General features: G+C 36.7%; 1 protein-coding gene across 1 annotated transcript in view; it reads left to right on the plus strand.

Moving 5' to 3' along the window:
* LOC135078120 (dopamine D2-like receptor) overlaps positions 1 to 23494 on the plus strand; it is a 57284-nt gene that overhangs the window by 29860 nt on the left and 3930 nt on the right. The window contains exons 3-8 of the mRNA XM_063972698.1: positions 3598 to 3707; positions 8846 to 9098; positions 12964 to 13157; positions 13925 to 14017; positions 14463 to 14678; positions 21486 to 21664. Coding sequence (XP_063828768.1) covers positions 3598 to 3707; positions 8846 to 9098; positions 12964 to 13157; positions 13925 to 14017; positions 14463 to 14678; positions 21486 to 21664 — 1045 coding nt within the window. The remainder of the gene's footprint in view (positions 1 to 3597; positions 3708 to 8845; positions 9099 to 12963; positions 13158 to 13924; positions 14018 to 14462; positions 14679 to 21485; positions 21665 to 23494) is intronic.

The raw sequence follows: 23494 nt of genomic DNA on the forward strand, positions 1-23494 counted from the left end.
TTCGACAGTAAGAGATTGTTATCCACATTTACCGTAATAAAATGTTATTATTTGTTAATTAAAAATTATTTAATAAGACATTTAATTAAAATAAAAAAGTTTCAAGTTTCAAGTGGACCAGAATGGTGCACTAAAAGTTTCTTCACTTTTCGTAGATAGATAGCCAGCGTATCTATCTAGGCTTTATTACTCTATGTGTAGACCCGAATATGCAGAGATTTTACACTCGACAGCACATCAGATTATTTTAATCCACTTAAGGGTTAAAGTTAGACTGGGACATGTAAAAGCGCTTTACTAGACTTGAGTATTTGCAGAAAATATCATGACTTTTATGACCTTTAAAACCCCTATTACGAATTCGTTAGACGTCACAGTGAAATGGATACACCCATTTACCCAATAGTTAGATGTAAGTACGACTTTTCACACTTATTAACGCCTTTATCGCTGATAGATTCTTATTACTTATCACACTAACATTGGAATCGAACCCGCGACCGCAGCTAATGTTGTAACCCGGTACACCCAAAACCACGCCATAGTTAATTATTTAAAACAATCATTGCTTTTGATTAAACCTACACATACGTACATCTTCTTTCATAATTTTTAATTACGAAACTAATTAAGATAGCTCAAAACCCGTAAAGCAGGCTGATCTTGTATGCCCTTTATCCTTCGGGTTCAGAAATTAAGCACAGTAATTTTGAAATTATAAACATTTCGCTTTGTAAATTACCATTATAAGTACTTCAACGGATCCTTTTTAATATCCTACCTTGACATTCTAAAGTACTAAGTACTCGGACTGATTTAATATAATAGGTTTAATGAAACTCTCTGTAATTTACATCGCAAACGTTGAAGAAGTAAATTGAAATTATTAATGAACTTGAATAAATATCGTTACTTAATTAATTTTCTGGTACCTGTTATTCTGTTAGTAAGAACATTGCTCATAATAAGTATTTAAAAGAGCTAAAAGTTAAGCTGTCTTTAAAATACATTTTAACTAACAAAATCATAGTTTTAGTACGCTAAAAACTTCTTTCATGAGTAGAGCTGTTGATCCCAATATCTAATTAATGTGATTGTTCCTGTTTTTTTTAGAATATCATAATTTAGCAGGGAACCGCTGGACGCAGGCCACCACCAATCGAACAACATGGAAAGCATTGGGGGAAGCCTATGTTCAGCAGTGACATCCTATGGCTGAAATGATGATGATGATGATCATGATTACATGCGTCTGGCATCTTTAACATTTGTGAATATTGACACCATTTGAAATTTTATCTAATGGCTCTCATTTACAATTTCCCAACCAGCATAACACAAAACAAACTAATCCGGTATTTCTAAATCCGGGTTATTAATCCGGTCACCGGATTCCTGCAGACTCAATTCTCTCAATTTACCGAACGATCTAAACTTAGGTATGCTCTGCAAACCAGCATTGAATGCCACATTGCTACATTGAGTTCGATGTAGTATAGACACGAGGCCGGCACTAGTCTGGTTCAAAGAATATTTATAGTTTGGGTGAACTCTACCAGACGCACATGTTTTTGTGAATGTACCTACCTACCTACTGTTTGGTGCGATTAAATGTCAAGTCACTTGATTGCAAATAGTTATCATCATAATCATCGTCGTTTCAGCCAAATGACGTCCACTGCAGGACAAAGGCCTCCACCAGTCCTGCACTGCCCGCATCCAGGTGCTTCCCGCGACCTTTACCAAATTATTGGTCCACCTAGTAGGGGGCCTGCTACGTCTTCCGGGCCGTGGTCGCCACTCGACAACTTTTCTGCTCAATTAAGACAAAATATCGAGCGTAAAGATAAAAACGCCGTCGCAAAACGCCGTATCTGTTATGCCCTCGCTGGTTTTATAACTTAAATTCAGAGCTTGTGAACTTTGACCAAATGAAACCTTCTAATGACGGAGCCCGAGGGCAATGAAAATGATTTTCTGTTACTGGTGGAAAATAGAAACAGACATAATTACTCGCAACTAATATTAATTATGCTGTATCTGCTTGAAGTTGTAAGCTTAGTTTGCAGAAATGTTATTCGTTAAAATTAAACTAGTATAGCATTATGGGCATTGATAATTAAGTGGTAATTTAAATTCTGATGAGTGTTTGCTTCGTCGTCAAAAAGCTGAATTTAGTTAACGTTAAAACACTGCAGTAATTTCTTTTGTTTAACAAATTAATTTATTCCGCGGTGATTAGAGTGACCAGAAGCCTTAATTTGTTAGATGATCTTAATCTAAAACTTCATAAGGAATTACTGAAACTCGCCCTAAGTCTCCTAAAACAATAAGTGGAGTTCACAAACTTGTACGTGTCACTAAACAATGCTGAATAGTCTGTGTTTATGTGTAGCATCAAGTTTGGTATGAAAACTACGTCCCATATGGACTGGACATTTCACACCAAATTATTCGGGTGGCACGACCCCTATGTCCAGCGTAGGAATGTTTTAAAGGCCGGGTTGCTATTTTGTATATTGTAACTCTTAAAAGGAGTAAGATATATTTTTAGAGAAATATTATTACATCAATCCCAAAATTATATTTTTTCCTTGTATGTTATTTTGCGAACAAGAAGTAAGTACGTGTCGGAACTATAACGGCTCCTTATTGTCTACACATAACCTTAAAAATTACGAGTTTTCACAATTTGCAAAATAATATTGTAGCATCATCTAAATGTCAGGAAAACAACAGAATCAGTGTGGCAGCAACACTCCATATGGCAGATTGTCCTTAATAAAAAAATGTAAAAAGGAAACGACAAAACCAATAAAGAAATATTGTATGTTATCATTTTATAGAAGCGACCATTTATAAAGAGTACCTAGATAACCTGTGTTGAAAACTATCAATTCCATTTCCACAGAAATATTTTCCTTGTTCGATCGGGTAAACAGTACTAGTGAACCTCCATTTACTCCCGCTGAAATTAATTTGATGGGTTGTGTTATTTCAACCTGTAGATGTGGCAACACTGGCTGTTATCTCTGGGGACTCGAAACAAATGAATGGCTACGCGAACGGTTAATATTGGCAAACATCTAGCCCGTTTCAATTGACTGTTTTGACATCGGTCAGTGCCCCCGAATTTCTTTTGTTTTAGGGGCAATATTAATTATGACGGATGTTTACTTAGATGATGTTTGTTTTATGTTATTAAATATTTTTTTTATTTAATAACATAAAACAGATTAGGTTTAAGAAACTCAAATAATAGCTGTTTTTATTTATGTTATGAAAATATTTAACGATTATTTTCTCTTCTGTATTGATAAATATTTTGAAACTATTTTACCTTCTGCTCACATCGCTTAAACGGATTGTATCCTAGATCTACGGGACTATTCCCACCAAAGGTCCTATCGCTGCGACTCACCGCCAGTAGGTTACTGCCATACCTACTCGCACATTTGATCTAATAGCTGACTGGGTCATAATTGTTGCAATAGACCTGCAAGATGTAAGGCCACCATATTGCAGAATATTGCCCGTTAAGATGCCCCTTAACATGTCTTTTAGGAATATTATCTAACTCCATGTCTCATCCAACAGTTCAATGCTGTATGGGGTCTGCCAGCGGTGGTCTGCGACTGCTACATCGCGATGGACGTCACGTGCTCCACCTCCAGTATATTTAACCTGGTCGCCATATCTGTGGATAGGTGAGTTTGTTTTTTTAGCTATTTCTCTTAGTCTAAGACCTGGAGTCCACCAAAGCGGAGAAAAGAGGCGATGTGGTTGAATAACCAATCAGATTTCGATATTTTCACGTCAAGTCTCCGCTCAGCTTCGATTTGGAAATCTGATTGGTTATTTGAACAAACACATCTCTCTCCTCTCCGTATTGGTGGAAACCAGGTCTAACTAATGCCTGTTTTCACCATTAATACCTAATTTTTAAGTGACCAGAATGAAAACAAAATTCCTGTTATGTGTTACCATAGGCCGTATAATGTAGGTAGTGGTTCTAAAACGGACTACTATGCCGAGAGGTCTCGGGTTCGATTCCCGGCCGGGCAGAAATTGAAATGATGAATTTTAATTTCTGTGACGGGTCTGGGTGTTATAATAATGTATTTATTTTAAAAAGTATGACTTTGTAGTATATCCGTTAAGCTAGCGCTATCTATAGCGCTGTGTGGAATTGTCAAAAAAATTAAGATACTTATAGGGGTCACTTAAAAATTAGGGATTGATGGTGCAAACGGGCATAAGGTCCTTATTACGTCACTACTTTCAAGTGTATCTCGTCTGGATTCTACTCTCAAGAATGTAAAGCTGTAATTAGTCTAAATTTTGGAATTTAATTAGTTAAAAGGGTTGACTCTAGTTTTGGACATCGTTTCGCAATACGGACTTTAATTCGTGTTTAAACTGAATTCTGGACATTCTTTCAACTACAATTATACGAGTAGAGATCCTAAATTCTACAATAATACCTACTAATTTCATATTAAAACATAAAAGACTCAAGTTTTAGTTATGTCTTGTACAAAAAGTCACTTGCAAACTGACCTTTAGCAAAAATAAAACAGAGGTCAGTGACCAAGGCTGAGTTGCACCACCTTACTTTAACCGTAACTATAACAATAACCGGTGATTTTTGTATGGAGCTTGACGTTTGTTACAGTTAAAGTAAGATGGTGCAACCCAACCTTACTTTAAAACTTAAGAAGCAGAAAAATCGTTGTTCCAGTAATTTTCTTCAGTATCAATAAAAATCCTGAGAAGATAGCACATACAAGCTCACGTTAACAAGATACCAATGAAGTGCCAGACGTTTGTCTTATCTTATTCTTTACTCAAGTTTCTGCGCACTTTAAAAGAACGTAATACACTTTTATATTCACCCTGTATAGTAAAGAGAGTGCTATTGCTTCGTTTGACTTTCAGAACACGTCACGAACGTGAACGCTTCGCCGTTGGATGTATGGATTGAAAATGCGTTGATATCAATCGTGGTGAAAAAAGAAATTGCTTCAGAAAACGAAGCATTTACTTAATTGACTTTAAAAGTAAAGTAATAATAAAGATTTATGACTTTTCAATGTTAAAGTTTCAAGTTAAATGCTTAATTTAACGCAGACTAAAGGTATCTATAAGGTAACGTGTGTCTCATACTGTCCTTTCGTTCGTTTCAGCCGAAAGACGTCCACTGCTGGACAAAGGACAGACTGTCCTTTATTAAAATAATTTTCTTATTTTTATTGTGAATCAATATAAAAGCATATCTAAAAATATAGAGCCCCAATTTTGTTTGTGTTTACTGTTTTTATTTTGATACTGCAACATGTAGCATAAGAGTTCTGATTTAATTATGTCTGTGCCAAGTGATATAATTAATAAATAACATAACTTTTACATCATAATATCCAAGTCCCTCGTCAGGCGTCCTATAAAAGACAAGAGCGTACGCAATTTACCCCTTTACTTATAGTAGCTGAATTTATGCTACTACAATTTGAACTCTAGACCGTTGACATAAGGTTCAAAAAATAAATGAAAAATATTTTTCTCCACTGGTTAAGGGTTAACCGGCCTCCCGGGCAAGTGAACCGGGTCAAATCGGGCAGCAAGGCTGGCCCAGTGGGCCGCAAACTATTCGATACGACTACACGCGCCTCATTGCTTATAATCATACCCGGTTTAAACATCCGTTGTTATCATACAGGGCAGAATAAAATAAAAAGTTTCTAGAATATAAATTCATGCACGCTCAAAATAATTACGAAGTAGGTAACATAGTTTTTATGTAGGTATCTCATCTTTCACCAACAAATCACATAATATCTCTGGTGTTTTGTTATATTTAACCTTAGAGCGGTTTCACACAACGTCCGATCCAAATCCGATCTGTATCCGTCAAAATTCACAGTTTTACACTAAATGTTATCCGAAGTATCCGTGAAAACATAGTCCGGCGGAGTTTTCGTAGAGCTATTTTTATGGTAGTTCCGTTATCCAATTACACTGGTTAGTTTTCTTGTAGGAGTAAATATAAATTGATTGATCTGTAGTAGAAATGAATTAGCAATAAAACTTTGCCTAAAGTTTTTATTACTGTTTCTTACGGAATAGCTCGTTATCGTCTGAAGACTAAAGGCTATAAGGAAAATGCGACAAAACTAACAAATGTCTGTATTTTAGTAGTTAGGTACAGAAGTAAAGTCTTGTGATTGATTAGTAAACAAATTCTTCTTACTTATTCAATGGATGTGCGGTTAAATGGTAACGCTTAATATTTATGAGCTCGCGATTTGTGAGGCATTTGCGTACACACGACGACGGACGTCAATCATAAGTAACTGTATTAATAAAAGTCAATTTTCATCAAAAATGTTTAGTATGATCAGCTGTCGTCTATACAAAACAGGCACAGAAGTATGAAGTAAATAAATTTTCAAGATTGTAAGCCGTATAGTCGAAATGTAATCCCGAAACTATACATTATTATTTCCCTTGTCATCGTGGGACAACATAAATTTATGTTAACTAAAATGGCGTCTTGCCGTCCATAAATTATAACAGAATCTAGTCAAAATCAAGGGCACTTGAAACCGTTTGTGTGTTTATCCGAAATTACTTAAGTTTCATAAATTTTAAGGAGCTCACTAAATTTGTTCTTTGTAAGTAGATGGGCCAGTGAGTTTTTTATTTAGGCATCGAATAATTTCCTTTGATCTCAAGCTAACTTCAGACAGCCTTTTATTAATTCTCTGTCCACAGGGTAGTGGTTTAGACGTTTTAACATGAATATTTAAGTACAAGTTATTTGACTCGGGTAGCTAATCAAGCGAACCCGGAGTATCGTTTGCGCCCCACTGGGCCGTGTTTGGGCCAGATTTGACCCGGTTCCCTTATCCGGGGATGTGTAAGTGATACTTTAATACATATTTAATCAATGAAGAAAAGCAGTGGATGAAAATGAGCGATATTTCTTTGGAAAATTAATTCACTATTAGGCCAGTAGAATTAAACACAAAAATTGATTAAATCGGAAATAATTCCTACAAAAGATTTTTTTGCTTTAATGGCTTCATTGGTTGCCCATTAAGACTCTCCTAAGTTTTCGACTTCGACGGAGTTGTGCTTAAGTGGTGGGGGCCCCCGAAAGGGGCGTTTTTTCGGTTTTCCGGTTATACCGCGTAAAGGACTTACCCTATCGAAAAGTGGTCTTCATGACGGTTAAAAGGCACTTAATCCTGCATTGAATAAGACCAAATTCATATGTTTTGGACAAACCGTTCTCGCGCTAAAGTTCGGAAAAGTAGAAAATATACGTATAATTAATGACCCTCTCCACGTCCAATGGCTTGTTACCCACATGCTTCCAAGCCTTGTAAAGGGTCGCCTTAACCAGTGTAACCCTAACAAGGCTCACGAGTTTGATTCGCTTATCCTTGTTCGTCCCAGCCGTTCCTTAACTGCGGTTGCTGCACCTCTTCCTGGCACTCTCCTGAACGACTCTGTGTTACCTAATGTGGCTGCCCCTCTTCCTTGTACCCTCCTGTACGATTGCATTGCTTAGCCATATGCCTGGTCCAAGGTTCGACGCCACAAAATTAACTTCGTACGAGTGAAAATAGTTTAAATACTATTTCCCGTGCTTGCAACATTTTTCTTTACTGCTTCGCCTCTATTAGTCGTAGAGTGATTGTATATATCCTATAGCCTTCCTCAATGTATGAGCTATTCAACACAAAAATAATGATTTCAATCAAACTAGTAATTCTTAAGATTAGCGCGTTCAAACAAACAAACAAAAAACTCTTTAGCGTTTTAATATGAACTTGTTGTTGTTGATTTTTGGCGTCGAACCTTAGACCAGGCATACGGCTAGGCAACGTAGTCATGCAGGAGGATACAAGGAAGAGGGGCAGCCACAGTAGGTAACACAGAGTCGTTCAGGTGAGTGCCAGGAAGAGGTGCATCAACCGCAGTTAAGGAACGGCTGGGACGAACAAGGATAGGCGCATCAAGCTCGTAAGCCTTGATAGGGTTACACTGGTTGAGGTGGCCCTTTTCAAGGCTTGGAAGCCTGTGGGTAACAAACCATTGGACATGGAGAGGGTCATTAATTATACGTATATTTTCTACTTTGCCGAACTTTAGCGCGAGAACGGTTTGTCCAAAACATATGAATTTGGTCTTATTCAATGCAGGATTAAGTGCCCTTCAACCGTCATGAAGACCACTTTTTGATAGGGTAAGTCCTTTACGCGGTATAACCGGAAAACCGAAAAAATGCCCCTTTCGGGGGCCCCCACCACTTAAGCACAACTCCATCGAAGTCGAAAACTTAGGAGAGTCTTAATGGGCAACCAATGAAGCCATTAAAACAATAAAATCTTTTGTAGGAATTATTTCCGATTTAAAAGCTAATTCTACTGGACTATATGAAATCTTAATGAATACCACCATGCTTTATACTCGTATTAAGTAGGCCTATGTAAATTTAAATCCGTTAATTAAGTAGGTTTGTAAAATCTTGGGGAATTTTTTGAGAGAAAAATAATTTACTTTTGTCACCGCTGAGACAGCTGAAGAAATGATAAATGGACCCTCTAAGGATCAATCTTTCCTAATTTAAAAATCGGTAAAGTGCGAGTTATAATATACTCACTTAAAGGGTGTCGTGTCTTACCATCGTACAACACTGTCGTTATTACAGTAAAGTATTAAACTAAATACACTTTGCCTCACCACTACTTCAAAACAACAAATCGGCTGGTTTTTAGAAGAAGTTATTAACATTAATTGCCTTACATTTCCAGTTACTTATCCTGTTATTTTTTCACAGGTACATAGCTGTAACGCAGCCAATAAAGTACGCCAAGCACAAAAGCAACGGCCGGGTATGGCTCATGATCGGCGTGGCGTGGCTGGTCTCCGGGGCTATTGGCTCCCCCATAGTCCTGGGGCTAAACAACACCCCGGACCGAAGCCCCGACCAGTGCCTGTTCAATAACACCAACTACGTCATATACTCGTCACTGGGGTCCTTTTATATACCGTGCATCATCATGATGTTTCTATATTACAATATTTTTAAGGTGAGTGAAAAAAATACTTGACTATTAACTAGGTGGTCCGTAAAGACATTAATACGCAGGCGAGAATAGTCCGGGGGCTAAACAACACTTGGGTCAGAAGTCGCAGTGCCTGTTCAATAACACCACCTACGTCATTTTTAATTCTACAGATGTGATTTTGTAAAACAACGCCCATCTCAGGGGTGGTAGGTAATACACATGAAAGTAATTACAAGAAAAATATAAATAAAATTTTAACTAAGTATTACCAGGCCTCTGTCACTCGCCTATGCCGGCCGAGATAATTACCTACAGCGCGCGACAACTGCAAGTTGCAAATCAGTCAGGGCTGCCACGCGCCTGTGTACACACGCGTACCTATACACGCTCGGTCGATCATCGTCGCAATCAAGGTTTATTGTTCCAACAGCACTGTTATTCGTCTTTATAATGGAAAATCGTAATATTTAGAAATAATAATTAACTGTAGTAATTTAAATAATTAAAAATAACTGCATTTTTTAAATAAATTTGAAATACTTATGATAAAAAGCTGTAGCAAAAACATTATTTTATTTATTTATTTTAGGAATTACAAACAAATGTGTTACAGAAATTAACTTATCTACTAGACTTATGTATTATTTATGTGGTAACACATCCCACTACGTCATCCACATATTGATATATGAAACCATGTAATATAGAGCGAGGCAATTACAATTTTAGCTAATAAAAACATTAACTTTACTTCACCGTGTCTTGTTTCCGACACTACACCTTTTAAAACGTTTGTCCAATTTCGAATTATCGCAACACTGAAGTTTATTAATAGGTACTTTGGAGATGGTACGAAATACAAACACCACTAGATTAACGTTTACCAATCGTAAATACAATAAATGCTTCTTAAAATTAAGTTTTTATTTATTTTACTTTGCTTATACAACCCTGACGCTTGAGCTGCGAGGTAGATAAATTATGATCACAAAAAAATTGCGCTCTTGTGAGCGTAGTATTAAGGTGCGATTTCGAATGCACCAGGTTCGTTGGAAATTTTGCATTATTATTATTACCGTTAAAATGTCGGCATCTGATCCTGATCAAAAAAGTGCAATTTCTGTTGCTACTATTATGTATTCTGTGGTATTACTTTATTAGTAAAAAAACCTTGTTCAAACGTCTCCTATAACTTTCGAGACGGTTCTTGTTAACAAAAACACATCCTGTATATCACGATCATTTAATTGTCTTCAGACTACATAACAGCAGATATGTATCAATCGATATAATATACAAACGAATGTTACCCTGTCTAGAAACCTATCATATATCGCTAGATATAGCTTCAAAAAGGTCTACAACGCTCAAGTAAGTCAATTAGGCTAATTAATTTGTATGGAAATAAGGTCACAAAGTTACAAAGAGATCTTAAACTAAACTAATACAATATTACATTTACCTGTATCTTATTCTATAAGGCAGAGACAGGTTCAATAGAGTAGAACGAAAATAGATTTTGCATACCACAGAACTGTGTTAATACATACAAGTTGCTTGCATTTTAGGAATACCTCTCTGCGAATCCCTTTTCAGTGCTCGGTAAGTATAATAGAGCTAATTTGGGAAATATCAGGAATCGATCGAATGAGACTCAACCAGGCGTTCAAATCTTACAATCGCTCGCACCTCAATCTGCCACAAATAGCACGACATTGACTTTGAACCTTAATGTACCTACTGAAGTAGAAAGACAAGGGTCTTAATGCGACATTTATGACTGAGTTACATAATGTACTCACGGCTTGACGTTTCAAATGTCGCGTTAAGACCCGTATCTTTCTATTTTAGTTGAAATGGAACGCGAAAGTTTAAAATCTTAATGTACTGCTAGTTTAAACTCGTAGAGCATAATTATTTGCGCTTAAAAAGGCTCAGAGCAGGGATTTTGTGAATATCCGTAACCGTAACCGAAACTTTCGGATATCCGAAACCGTAACCGATTCAAAAGTTTTGGATAGTTTTGGATGTAGGCAGTTTAAATTTTTTTTATAGCACCGACTGTGTGTACAAGCAAATACAAAAAGCTTGTGACTTTGTTTATAAACGAGACTCTTAAAAATTTAAGCATAATAGAATGCTTAAATTTTATCAGCTTTTATTTCCAAACTAGTTCTACCACTTACGTGATATCCAATAATATTGTTATTCCCGTAATTCCTTAATCAGATCACGACTCTCGTCCATCTGTCTGCGCTAATAGACCTGTCAATAAGTAAGGAAAATATTATTCGGTCGTGTTCGGCCGACCCTTTGATAAGAAAGACGTAATAGGCTTAAGTTATCGCGGATTGCCATAAAGGATGGTTGGTTGTAACAAAGATTATTTTCTTAATTTAATAATGTTACAAAATAATTTCTATGTGAGCTAGTAAAGACGAGTAAACATGATTCTACGCTTCACCCTAAAATTAAGCTAGTAAATTAAACACCCTATTTAATCTTTCCGTGATATTCTAGTGTTAACATTTGGACTTTGTGTATTCAGGGGCTCCAGATTCAGTTCCCAGGCTATACGTCTACTAGATTTAGTGCTATAGATAGAGATTATTTAGAAGAAAGCAATACCTAAGTTATTTTAAATAGCTGAGAGTTTAGTACAGCTGGCATTAATTTAAAATTAGATTAAAAAGAGAAACAATTTCCCAAAAGAAATATTAATTCACCGAAAAATTTTGTCAGAAGATGAATCAGATTACTCTCTTGGCACAAAGAGCATAATTTAATTAATCTTCGTACGATCTTATAATAACCTTCTTAACGCAAATTTTCATTATACGACACCAAAGCAATTTGAATCACTTATAACCAGACTCAGCAAAATACATGAAACGAAAACGAAATTTTCACCGAATTATGGATGAAAATTAAATTTTCCCGTTACGCAAGTTGTTTGTATCAGCGAGGAATTGAGTAATCAGATTTCAATAACTGAATATTGGTCAGCTTTCCCGATAACTTCGTTTTGAAGTGTTAAAATAGGTATTGAACAGTAATACAAATTACTGAGAATTTCCCTGGACGATCACACTTTGAGTGGGGATGTTGAATCAATTGTGGACAAATTATGGAATTATGTATTTCCCAAAACTCACCGATTACCCAGCTCCGACCTGAACAGAAGTTTTATTAAAATTAGATAATAGTGAAAATGTACCTGCCTTTCCATGTACTTATCACACTAATATTTCGCATAACCTGTAGCTCGTTGGCAAGGTAAACTTAGCAGCTGTTTTAGCTTTAATTTTACAATTACAGTTTTTATAACCTAGTTACCTGTATATAAAACTGATTCCCATTTCTAGCCCTGTTCAATAACCCAGCAGACGGACTGCTCTTTAGCAATACCCCTTTCTGAAGCAGTCGATTCTTCATAACAAGAGCTCTTAAACCAATAAACGACTTCACTGAAGAAAAACCCGCGACCCAGTTCCATTGTCGACTCAACTTCTCGATTCCAATATCAATCGACATCTGAGCTATGAAAAAGTGCTAGAGGAGTTTATAAGAGAGCTATAAAAGACATAAACTTTACCCACAGAGTTCACATTAAATCAGAGTAAAACAAAAGAACCCATGACCCATAACATTCTTGCTATTGGAATAATATGAGATTATGAGAGCAGGGGGAATGGTCGTTATGAAAACGGCTAGCTTTTAATGTCTTAATGTATTGCAGTGGATTACTATCAACTCGTTAATAGGCGAGTCATCTTGCGACTTGGCCCACTTGGCACACTTGTATTTCCAAAATCTTTTTCTCGAGTTCTAACTTAAACCGAAGTTATAAAGGCACAAGTTGTTCATACACCACGTCACTTTTCAGGCCATAAGGCAAAGAGCGAAAAAGCAGAGGATAGCCAAGAAGACGTCATCAGCTCTCGGGTCTGCGGTCTCCAGCGGGACAGCAGCTGTCGTCATCGAGAACCTGGCCCAGACGCAGAGGTTTGACGGCTCCTACCAAGAAGATAAGCCTACGAACACAGCCTCGGGGAGCAACGAGGATGATGACGATGAGAAGTAAGGTCCAGAGCCATCTAATATCATTTAATAGTTAGTAATTTGCTACTGGCCTAAATGTACTGTCGACAGCATTTCGGACTACTTATACAGTATTGATGCAAAATACCAGCTTATACAATAACTTATGATACCGCAGTGCTTAAGTTGCATGTTAGTTAGGTAACAACAATGTTTAGGTACAGCATTGTTGTGTTCCGTCAGTTAGAGGTAAGATAGCCAGTTCCTCCGTGGTTGAGGATTCCGGGTGAAGCCCGCTTCCACCTTCGGCCTGATCATCACTTACCATCAGGTGAGATACAGGCCAAGAGCTTCCTCGTTGTGGATAAAAAAAGGTAAATTTCGGGTCTCCAAAATGTGATACCTAAAGTTACAGATTATGTAATTTTCTTTGGGTAAGGGCACTACCTTTCTTTATTGCTAGTAGCTAGGATGTCTCTCGATTAGGTACTCTATATTGTTGTTGGCTCTAGAAGTCTAGATTACTATAATACATCATGATTATCCATTTTGTTCAATATACTTTTTTCTACAACATATTTTTACATCGAGAAAGAGGTGGAATTTCAGACTAAAGGAAGCAGCGCTATCATAACAGCTAATATCAAAATACGGCGAACAAAAGAAGTCTTGCGTTTTATTTCCTTGCATAACGTCTCATCCTTATGAAAGTCCGCCAAAAATGTTCCGCAATCTTTTGAAATTCAACGTACTTACAGTTGAAATGTTGCCAAAGCCTTTTAACTTCGTTCTGGTGTGTATTTCAGCTTTAGAACCGAGATGGGGGCGTATGCTGAGGAGTTGGCAACAACCAGGTCGGCAAGGTTCATGCTGGCAGCTGTTGTTGAGGAGACTGGCCTGTAAGTTAACCTCGTAAAAGTTGTTAAGTCAATCATATTGATGGATTTGACCTCAGAAGACGTTTCGATCATCTAGATTCTAGACATATCAATTTTACCAATTTTTGTCAAACATTGCAGATTACATTATTCCAAACTAATGGGCATCAGTTTTTCTGTACTTTTTTAGATACAACAGTTATTATTGTTTGATTATTTATTTGTACATCTAACCGTATTACCGTACTAATTAGATAATTAAGTTAATGACTCATTAGAAATAGTAATTAGATGTCAATTAATACTATTATTTTAACCTCTAAAAGTATTTTTTCTTGATTTGTTATTTTTATTGTTGTTCTTTATTTTGTGTCAAATAAACATTTTCAATTAGGCTTTTAAAAAGCACACTTGTTGTGTGGTGCGTATGCAAATATAAAAGGTATATTCTTAATTCTGTCTCCAGAATAATGGCCAACCTCGCCTCACCAATCCCAATGATGGACCCGAACACCAACAACGATTCGGGCTACGCCCCGTCCAACATAGACGGCGATGCGAAGGAGCACACGCCCCCTGCTTCTCCCACGCAGAAGGAGCAGAAAAAAGAAGAGAAAGAAGAAGAAAAGGAAGAAAAGGGAGAAGGAGAAAAGACTGACGCGCCGAAGAAACCGGAGTTGAAGTAAGTTGATAGAGTGTCACCCATCTATAGGTCCCCATTTAAATCTGTGAAGAGATTTCATGCACCTTACCTTGATACTGTTTATGAATGCAGGAGTGTAAGAAGTAAGCAGAAGTTTGCTTGGAGTAAAAGTAGCATCAATCCAAGTCAACTTTATTTAGTGTAAGGAGCATTAATATCACACAATTTCCCACTTCTTCAAGTCTTTTGATTCAAATTCTTCTGAAAGAAAAGTGACATTTGCACTTAGGATGCCTATACAAATTATTTTAGCTTGTTTGTTGCCGCTATAATCTGGTGTACTGATGATAGTATATTGACCATAAACAAGTTCACAAGCAAGATCTTATATGATAAGAATGGGATGTCTGGAAGCAGATAGGCTGTTTTATCAAACAGTCTCACGCCCGTATTCACAAACATTTCTATGAGGTCTCACAGTGCGCGTGCTGGACGCATAGTGACACATGAGCCAATCATTTTTTGTAAATACGGGCGTGAGACTGTTTGATAAAACAGCCTATCTGCTTCCAGACATCCTATTCTTATCACGTTACATCTCCAAAAGTATACAACATAAAATGGAGCTATTCGATTTCATTCGGCCATATTTCGTTCCATCTATAACAAGTGATGTATTGAACGAGTTCCACGGCGTATGGGTAGATTTATGCGGTAGTATACCATTAGGCGAGCCATTTCACACGCCTGCTGACGTGGCTGTCACGGTTGCCTGCGGAATAAGTATTTTTACTATTGCGTTTTATTTTCGTATCAGGATTGACTGAGATGACGTGAACCACATGGCATTAAGTCCCTGATGCATCAACATGGTTGAAACATTTTAGGGGATAGTTAGTGATGGGCAGTCGTATTATTTTAAAGCAAGCAAGTTTTAATAATATTGAATCACAGATTTCCTGCCACGGTGTTTTATTGTTTGAGAGATTTTCACTGCCTACGTGCACCACACGATCCTAATAGTGTAGGACATTTTTATGAATTGTAACCACTTATACGTTTATCTGTCTGCATGTATGTATAAGAACATCGGCATAATAATGTAATGCCTTTCATAACTGTATGAAATTCATTTCATTTTCCTTACACGTGGGCAGTTCATATATCGATTTGGTCTTAGAAATATAGGAGTTCTTTAGTTACTTTCCTGCTTTTATTACATGACTTTTAGATACGTTCTGGTAAAGAAACTTATAAAATAATATTAAACCATTAAAAATTAATAACTTACCAAACGTTACTTAAAATTCTAGACCAAGAAATTAAATCTTGGCCATGTTTAATTTCTATTCTGGATGCAAACGGGAGTACTTAGAATTTTCAACTATTCCGCAGCTCTGCACTTATGGAAATGCATCCGTTTGCTCCGCCGCGAGAAATGTTCGCCGAGTGTAAGAAAGTTCCGATAAAAACCACTTGAGCATGATATATTTTATTAGGAACTTGCCATTTCGTGACATTTTCTGCACATAATTTCAGCAAATATTGTTTTGCTGACTGCTGGCGATTGCCGGTTCAATCTCATAGTTTTACGCATATAATATTCCGTACTTTTGAACCACCTAAACATAATTTTAACACTAACAATGTAAGCATCGTTGAATGGTTCCGGGACATGTCAGGAGTCTAGTGTAGTCTTCAGTTTGACTGTTTTTCTAAAATAAATTAGATGTGCCCGGACTTTTAAAATTATTTGGTTGCCGTACACAGTCCAGTTTTCTAGAAAATAATTAAACGGTCGTTGTTTATGCAGGCAACCAGCATATAAACAGATTACCTTCTGTAAAGGCTGCTGAATACTTAATACCTCAAAAGCATTCAGTGTTTTTAACCTGTTTACAACAGAACAATAAATTACCTGGCAACTCCACGGAGTCATCGTTATGTTAATTTATTTAAAACCGAATATAAATGCAAATGAAGTGCGAAATTACGCTTTAACTCTACTCATTTACGAGAGAGACTACGTGAAGTTGCTTTGAGAAGTATATAAGAAATACTTAGCGCTTAAATTAATCAGATTTACTCCCCTAATAAGATAGCATCTTATTTAAAGCTTCTTTATTGTCCATCAAACATCCAGTTTATTACTAGAAACAATTGGAATCAAGGACACCATGATTAAGAATCGTGATCTAAAATGACATTCAATACTTTAATAGATAAAATTCAGTATCGTAACGAGGGTATAAAATGCTAAATGCTCAAAATTCCTACCTAGATTAATAACCTGACAATCTTGGCTGTGGTACAGGCCAAAAGGCCATAAAACTGCCATGTTTTTAATTATATTCCAAATTTTGGTCAAAACTGACTAGCTATAGGTACAAAGAATTTTGGTAACCCACACCAAGGTACAAAGTATTGTATTAATTAGGGTCTACCTAATTCATTTAAAGTGTTAGAATTGATCCTTTACATGAAATAGGTAAGTTTCTCGTGTGACCGATTTGACCTACTTGAGTGGTCTCTTGAACGCGATTCATCAAACTCGGAACTCAAGCAAATATTTGAAAGCGTTCTGAAACTCGCAGGTTTTAGTTGAGCTCACACTAGTTTGGGTCCCGTACGTTTAGGAACGTTCTGCGTTTGACGTACTTACTTACTTAAGTTGGAATTAATTTGATTGGAACTAGGTATGTACTACGAACTACTCGTATGTATGTAACCGTAATGTAAGTAGTTTGACAGATTCCTCTCTTAAAAATTACCCATTAGACTTCCTAGATCAAAGGAACAATATTGCTGTAATAGATTGAATTAGTCAAAATATCAAATTGTTCTTATTTACTTAACTTTTATTTTTATAAGTTATACTGATACTCCATCAATCATTTTACAAACAAACAAACAGCTCGTAGAACAGAAGAGTTCTTGAGTGGCGACCGCGAAACGAAAAACGTAGAGTAGGCAGGCCTCCTACTCGGTGGCCCGATGGTCCGGTGAAGATCGCTGAAAACACCTGGATGAGGGCAACTCAGGACTCTCTACGGTAATCCGTGGGGGATGCTTTTGTCCAGTAGTGGACGGATTATTTTTTTATTCACAACGAGGAAGCTCTTAGCCTGTATCTCACCTGATGGTAAGTGACGATCAGACCGAAGGTGGAAGCGAGCTTCACCTGGAATCCTCAACCACGGATCAACAACGACGAATTTGACTGAATCGACGAAATAAACAGCAAAACTTCTACTTCTAGTAGTATCAGCATCTTTTTCAGGTATTGGTTATTTTTTTACGATATGGGTATATCGTAAAAAAATAACCAATACCTGAAAAAGATGCTGATACTTGTTACTTGACTACTTTCAAAGGTCACCTTCAAGAAATTTTCTGTAGACGTATCATTTTTAACCTCGCTGTACAATATTGCTTCCAAATTGCTAACAATAAATTCTTCACCTGTTCCGTAGTATAAAATGAAGATAAAATTCATATTGTAAAGGTGAAAAATTTATCCACTTACGACGTCTGCACAATAACATAGCAAGCGATATATTTCAGGCACATAACGAAATAATAAACAGTGGCCCCATTCGGCATTTAATGTATATGTTTATTCTGATACTTCAACTCAGAATAAAGGTACACATGAAAATGGTTATGAAAGAGATTAGGTATTCACCACAGACACTCGGGATAATATTTTTTTAAAGATTGTAATAATCATAATATAATAATTTTTATAGTTTGTATTGCACATATACCTACAACACACCAGCCAATATGTTGTCCCGAAGTAGTGGTAGAGCAAGCTATATTTGGAAGTGAAGTGCCCTGAAAATTGTTATGTATGGAGGGTAAACCTTAAACTTATTATAAATACTCCTGTATGATCTGTGGTTCGCCAGTTCACAAATAGACGTAATAGCAAACAGACCGTTGTTTCATTTTATCCTATGTCCTATATATGATACTAATAATGAATGAATCTACTTATACAATTTCGTTCCATTCTTCTATTCTGCGCCGCTATGCCTGCGTCTAAACATACTTTACGCACTAATAACGTACATTTTTACATAATTTTTTGGCAACGAGAACAGTTCTTTAATGTGATATTTTTAAGATCTGTTTCTACAATCCATTTCACAGGAGATCTCGAGACTGTAGCCTTTGTCCCCGTTGTGTCACACCATTTACATATTATTGCCACATAGGTATTTGAGATAGTATACCTATGTATAATGATCCTACTGTATGAAGCACAGTTGTTGTGATATTACTTTCAGGGTTTTAAATTAAAACAAACGGACGTGCCATCTTGAAATTAATGTTGTCAAGTAAAGCACCGGTCCTGGAGCGTCCACGAGATTTATGATCGCTGTCGTCTTACTATCACGTACTTTTTGTTAATATAAACTTTAAGGCATTAATTGTAAGTTATCTGTAATTTTTCTACGAATTATTCTTACGCGTGTTTGGTTTTTTGAAGTAATTTATTTTAAGTTTCTTAATTAAAGTTATGGATGTAGACAATATCATTAAAATCCTATAAATAGATTAATAATTAGGTACTAAGATGAAAATGAGACAAACGCAGCGTAAGACAAGGTGGACAGATGAACATATTTTACAAAAGGTAGGCCGCTACCAACAGGCTGATTTGAAATTATTAGGCGAGGCCTATTTTCAGCAGTGGCAGTGGCGTAGCGTGGCTTTTCGCCGCCCGGGGCCGTCCGGAAATCCGCCGCCCTTTATTTTAATTATAAATATTTTAAAGTTTAAATATTATATTGAATGGACTTCAGGTACACTATGCACCTTATTTGTTGAAAGTCAAAATAAACTACCACGCACTGCTTCAGAAGGAAAATACATTAAAGAGAAGCAATTACTTGAAACCCACAGGAAGTTTGATTCTCTTAAATAGCTCAGCTTTATTATGTAACACTAGGTGTATAACAATAAACAATAATAACAAGTATTAAAGTATCTAATAATTGTCAATTGAGAGTAAATATTATCTTAAATTATACACAGTGTGAGTCACGTTAAAGTGTACATATGAAAATAGATTAAACTAGACCTATTTTTATCGACAAAAAAGAGGTCAAATTTTTTTTGAGATTTAAAAAAAATATATTAGATTTTTTTTTTCCAATTACTTATTTTAAGAAAACGTAATAACTTTTAAAGTAAGCGGTACATCCTGATAAAATAAAAACAGTAATAATGCTAAATAATAGGCGATACTAAAAAAAATACATAAAATACACAAAAAATGCCAACAAATAATAAAAAATAATACTTTTTGAAAAAAATCTGCTTTTAAATTCGTGTTTTTTTGGTTATTTGATAAATTTCTCCAAAAAATGCCCCTATAACAGGTGGTTTTTATTACTTTGTATTATTTTCTATCGTATTATCTTTGTAAAACCAAAAATCGCATGTCTCTATCCCTATCACAACATTTGCTATGATCGTTGGATCAATCATCCAGTCATCTTCAAGTTTGGAGTCAATAATATATTTTAATAATCCCACAGAACCGGACTTCGTAAGCTCTTTTTTACAGTCTGGATTTGTTGCAGCTACGAACGCTCGTAGACGTGCGCGCTCATGTTGGAACTCATCTGTATTTATGTCTCGAGGAGCTTGATCTAGATTAAGTTTTTCTGAGCCCAGCATTACTGCCGGCATTAAAAAGAAATACTTTTGCGCTAGATTTTGCAGCTGTTGGAATCGATCACGAATTTCAGCAGTTACCTACTCTGTCTATTGAATTGAACATTGTTCGCCTGAGTTCATTCTCGTACGATAACCCAACGTCTAAAGATCCATCGCCAAAAGATGCTTTCTCTTGATTTGTCTTGGGGGTTCTACTGAAATTCCAAGCTCTTCACATAAACTTTTAGCATATTGTAGAGCTCGTCGCGCGCCGACCAAGCGATTATCGTCCTCTCTTGCGCACACTTGTGCGTTTCGTTTCGCTTTATCGGTACGTAACATATTACGACGCGATTTGGAATAACTTTTTTTTCTTGTTCATGCAATGTTTTTTTTTCTTATCCGCCGCCCCCTTTCATATGCCGCCCGGGGCCATGGCCCCCCCTGCCCCCCCCCCCCCCCCCCCCCCCCAAGCTACGCCACTGAGCAGTGGACGTCATGTAGAGTTGAAATACTTAGATATTGAATCCCAGATTTCGGCATCCGATCCATTACAACTGCAAACTAAAGCACTCAAAACTTGGAATTTTGAATCGGACACCAAAGCTTAAAGCATTTACTCAGGAATCTAGTACCAAAGTAATAATAATGAAAGGCTATGTCACAGAGCAATATTGGATTAATAACACGAGTAATTGGATTCTGTTTAGTGTCCCTTTCTTAATGAGCATCCGAATCGGTCAAGAAACTTTTTTCGGGAATATTCTTATGTATTTGAGCCCTCGGTTGAGTTCGTATAGCTTGTTACGTCAGATGACGGAGCTGTTCCAAGCAGTTTTTTTAAAGAACTGTATGATTTGAAAGTCTATCCACTTTACAAAATTTCGTGGACACAGTTTGGTTGGTTTTGTGGACTTTTGGGCCTCAGAATACCAGCCATTTAGAAAAGTACTAAAAGTCATAAAATAATGTGATTTAGTTTCGGTATTAGGTATGCTTTTAAACGCGTTAAATAAGTTTTATTGAAGCTAGCACCTACCCTCGGAATTCGATCCTGATTTCTCCGTCGCCTTTTTTGCACCTTTGCTGGAAGCCAACCTTTAGCAAAAGAACTAGAAAAGTTATCACTATCATACCAGTTGTAGGCATTAAAAGGAATGTATATTTTATCAACAGGAAGAAACTCAGCCGCCTAAGCAGCAGCTCCATCATATCAACTCCCCGGAGGAGGTTCAGGAGTGCAGCATCAGCCGCCAGATTCACAATCTTTAGGGCCAACAGGGTCGGGAAGCTCCGAGCCAAGTCCTTCGCTAAGAAAGAAAAGAAAGCCACCCAGACTCTTGCTATTGTTTTAGGTGAGTATTATAATCTTGATAACGTAATTCGTAAGACGATGTGTGGGCAGGCCCCCCACTAGGTGGACCGACGATCTGGTGAAGGTCGCGGGCGGTGCAGACTGGTCGTTGTGCAAATCTTTGAGTAAGGCCTTTTTCTAGCAGTGGACGTCATTTGGCTGGCTGAAATGAACGACAATTAATTATTATACAGGGTGTCCCGTAATGTAACGTCAAGCCGGAACTGGGTGTTGAGGCAAGTTGTGCTGGTTATCAGAAAAATATAAAAAAAATCTATGTGGCATATTTTAAAAATAATAGCCATTTAAAAAAAATCAAGAAATTCTACTCCAGGTGACGGTCCTTTTGCTCGTGTTGCCACAAATCTTCACTTTTTCCAAATTTTTTTTTTGTTATGTAACCCTGAATAATGCTTCTCTAAATTGTTATCAAAATTACAAAACCAGCTGCTCCAGCTTGGACGAAAAAAATACATTCTTCTCAAAAAAAAATTCAAAATAAAAATTTTGCCTAGTTTAAACTGACTGTACTGAAAAAAAAATGTACTACGCGAGTGTGGCAAGTGACGTCATAATTTGGCGCATTTAGTAAGGATTCCAAAATGGTATAACACTTGGTAAATTTTTGCTGTAATTGTCGACAATTTTTGGATTTTTGGAAATAGTCCCGTTTTTAACTTTATTTACCTTGGTTAAAAATTATTATTCTAATGTGCCCAAAATTCAAGTTTCTGTGACTGACTACCGTACAGTCAGTCACAGAAACTTTTGTCACCATGACAGTAATTAGTAGTTGACATACTGTGACAAAAGTCACCCGTGCGCGCGCGCCTTTACTACCTGCTCTGCCTGCACTTGTACTTGGTAACAGGGATAATAAGAATATGAAGCTTCGGTTATGGATACGGTTACGGATATTAGAATAATATTATACCGGTTTCGGTTACGGTCACGGATATGAAATCATTTCAGATTATCCGAAAGTCTATAATTTCGGTTACGGAATTATTAGAATTTCAAAAATGTAGGTATAATACAAATAGCAAGATGCTGCGTGAGCGTGACCCACATAGCTACTTTATGTATCAACTAAGACGACACCTATGTATGATAAAGGTAAAACAGGCTGGCATATTAGATGGTGCCAGCGAATGCCAGACAAGTTGGTAACAAATATTAAGATTTAAGGTACAATTCCAAGACCGCAAACTGCAACCGCAAACTGCAAAACTATGAAATCGGCAGCGCGGCATTGCAACTGCGGCGTGTATACTGCAAATTTCATAGAGTTTTGCAGTTTGGCCTTTATCCGAAACTATCCGTAACTTTTGAATCAGTTTCGGTTACGGTTATGGACATTTTTTTATTTCGGATATCCGATAGTTTCGGTTACGGTTGGATATCCATAACATCCCTGCTTGGTAAGATGGCCCTCTCCGTCCCGCTCATACCTTTTAAAATGGCTTCTCCACCTCACTTAAGCCAGAAACTTAAATTTTGGGCACATTAGAATAATATTTTTAACCAAGGTAGATAAAGTTAAAAACGGGATTATTTCCAATAAACAAAAATTGTCGACAATTACAGCAAGATTTTACAAAGTGTTATACCATTTTGGAATCCTTACTAAATGCGCCAAATTATGACGTCACTTGCCACACTCGCGTAGTACATTTTTTTTTCAGTACAGTCAGTTTAAACTAGGCAAAATTTTTATTTTGAAATTTTTTTTGAGAAGAATGTATTTTTTTCGTCCAAGCTGGAGCAGCTGGTTTTGTAATTTTGATAACAATTTAGAGAAGCATTATTCAGGGTTACATAACAAAAAAAA

This window comes from Ostrinia nubilalis, chromosome 14, assembly GCF_963855985.1.
Source record: "Ostrinia nubilalis chromosome 14, ilOstNubi1.1, whole genome shotgun sequence".
In the NCBI taxonomy this organism is placed as follows: Eukaryota; Metazoa; Arthropoda; class Insecta; order Lepidoptera; family Crambidae; genus Ostrinia; species Ostrinia nubilalis.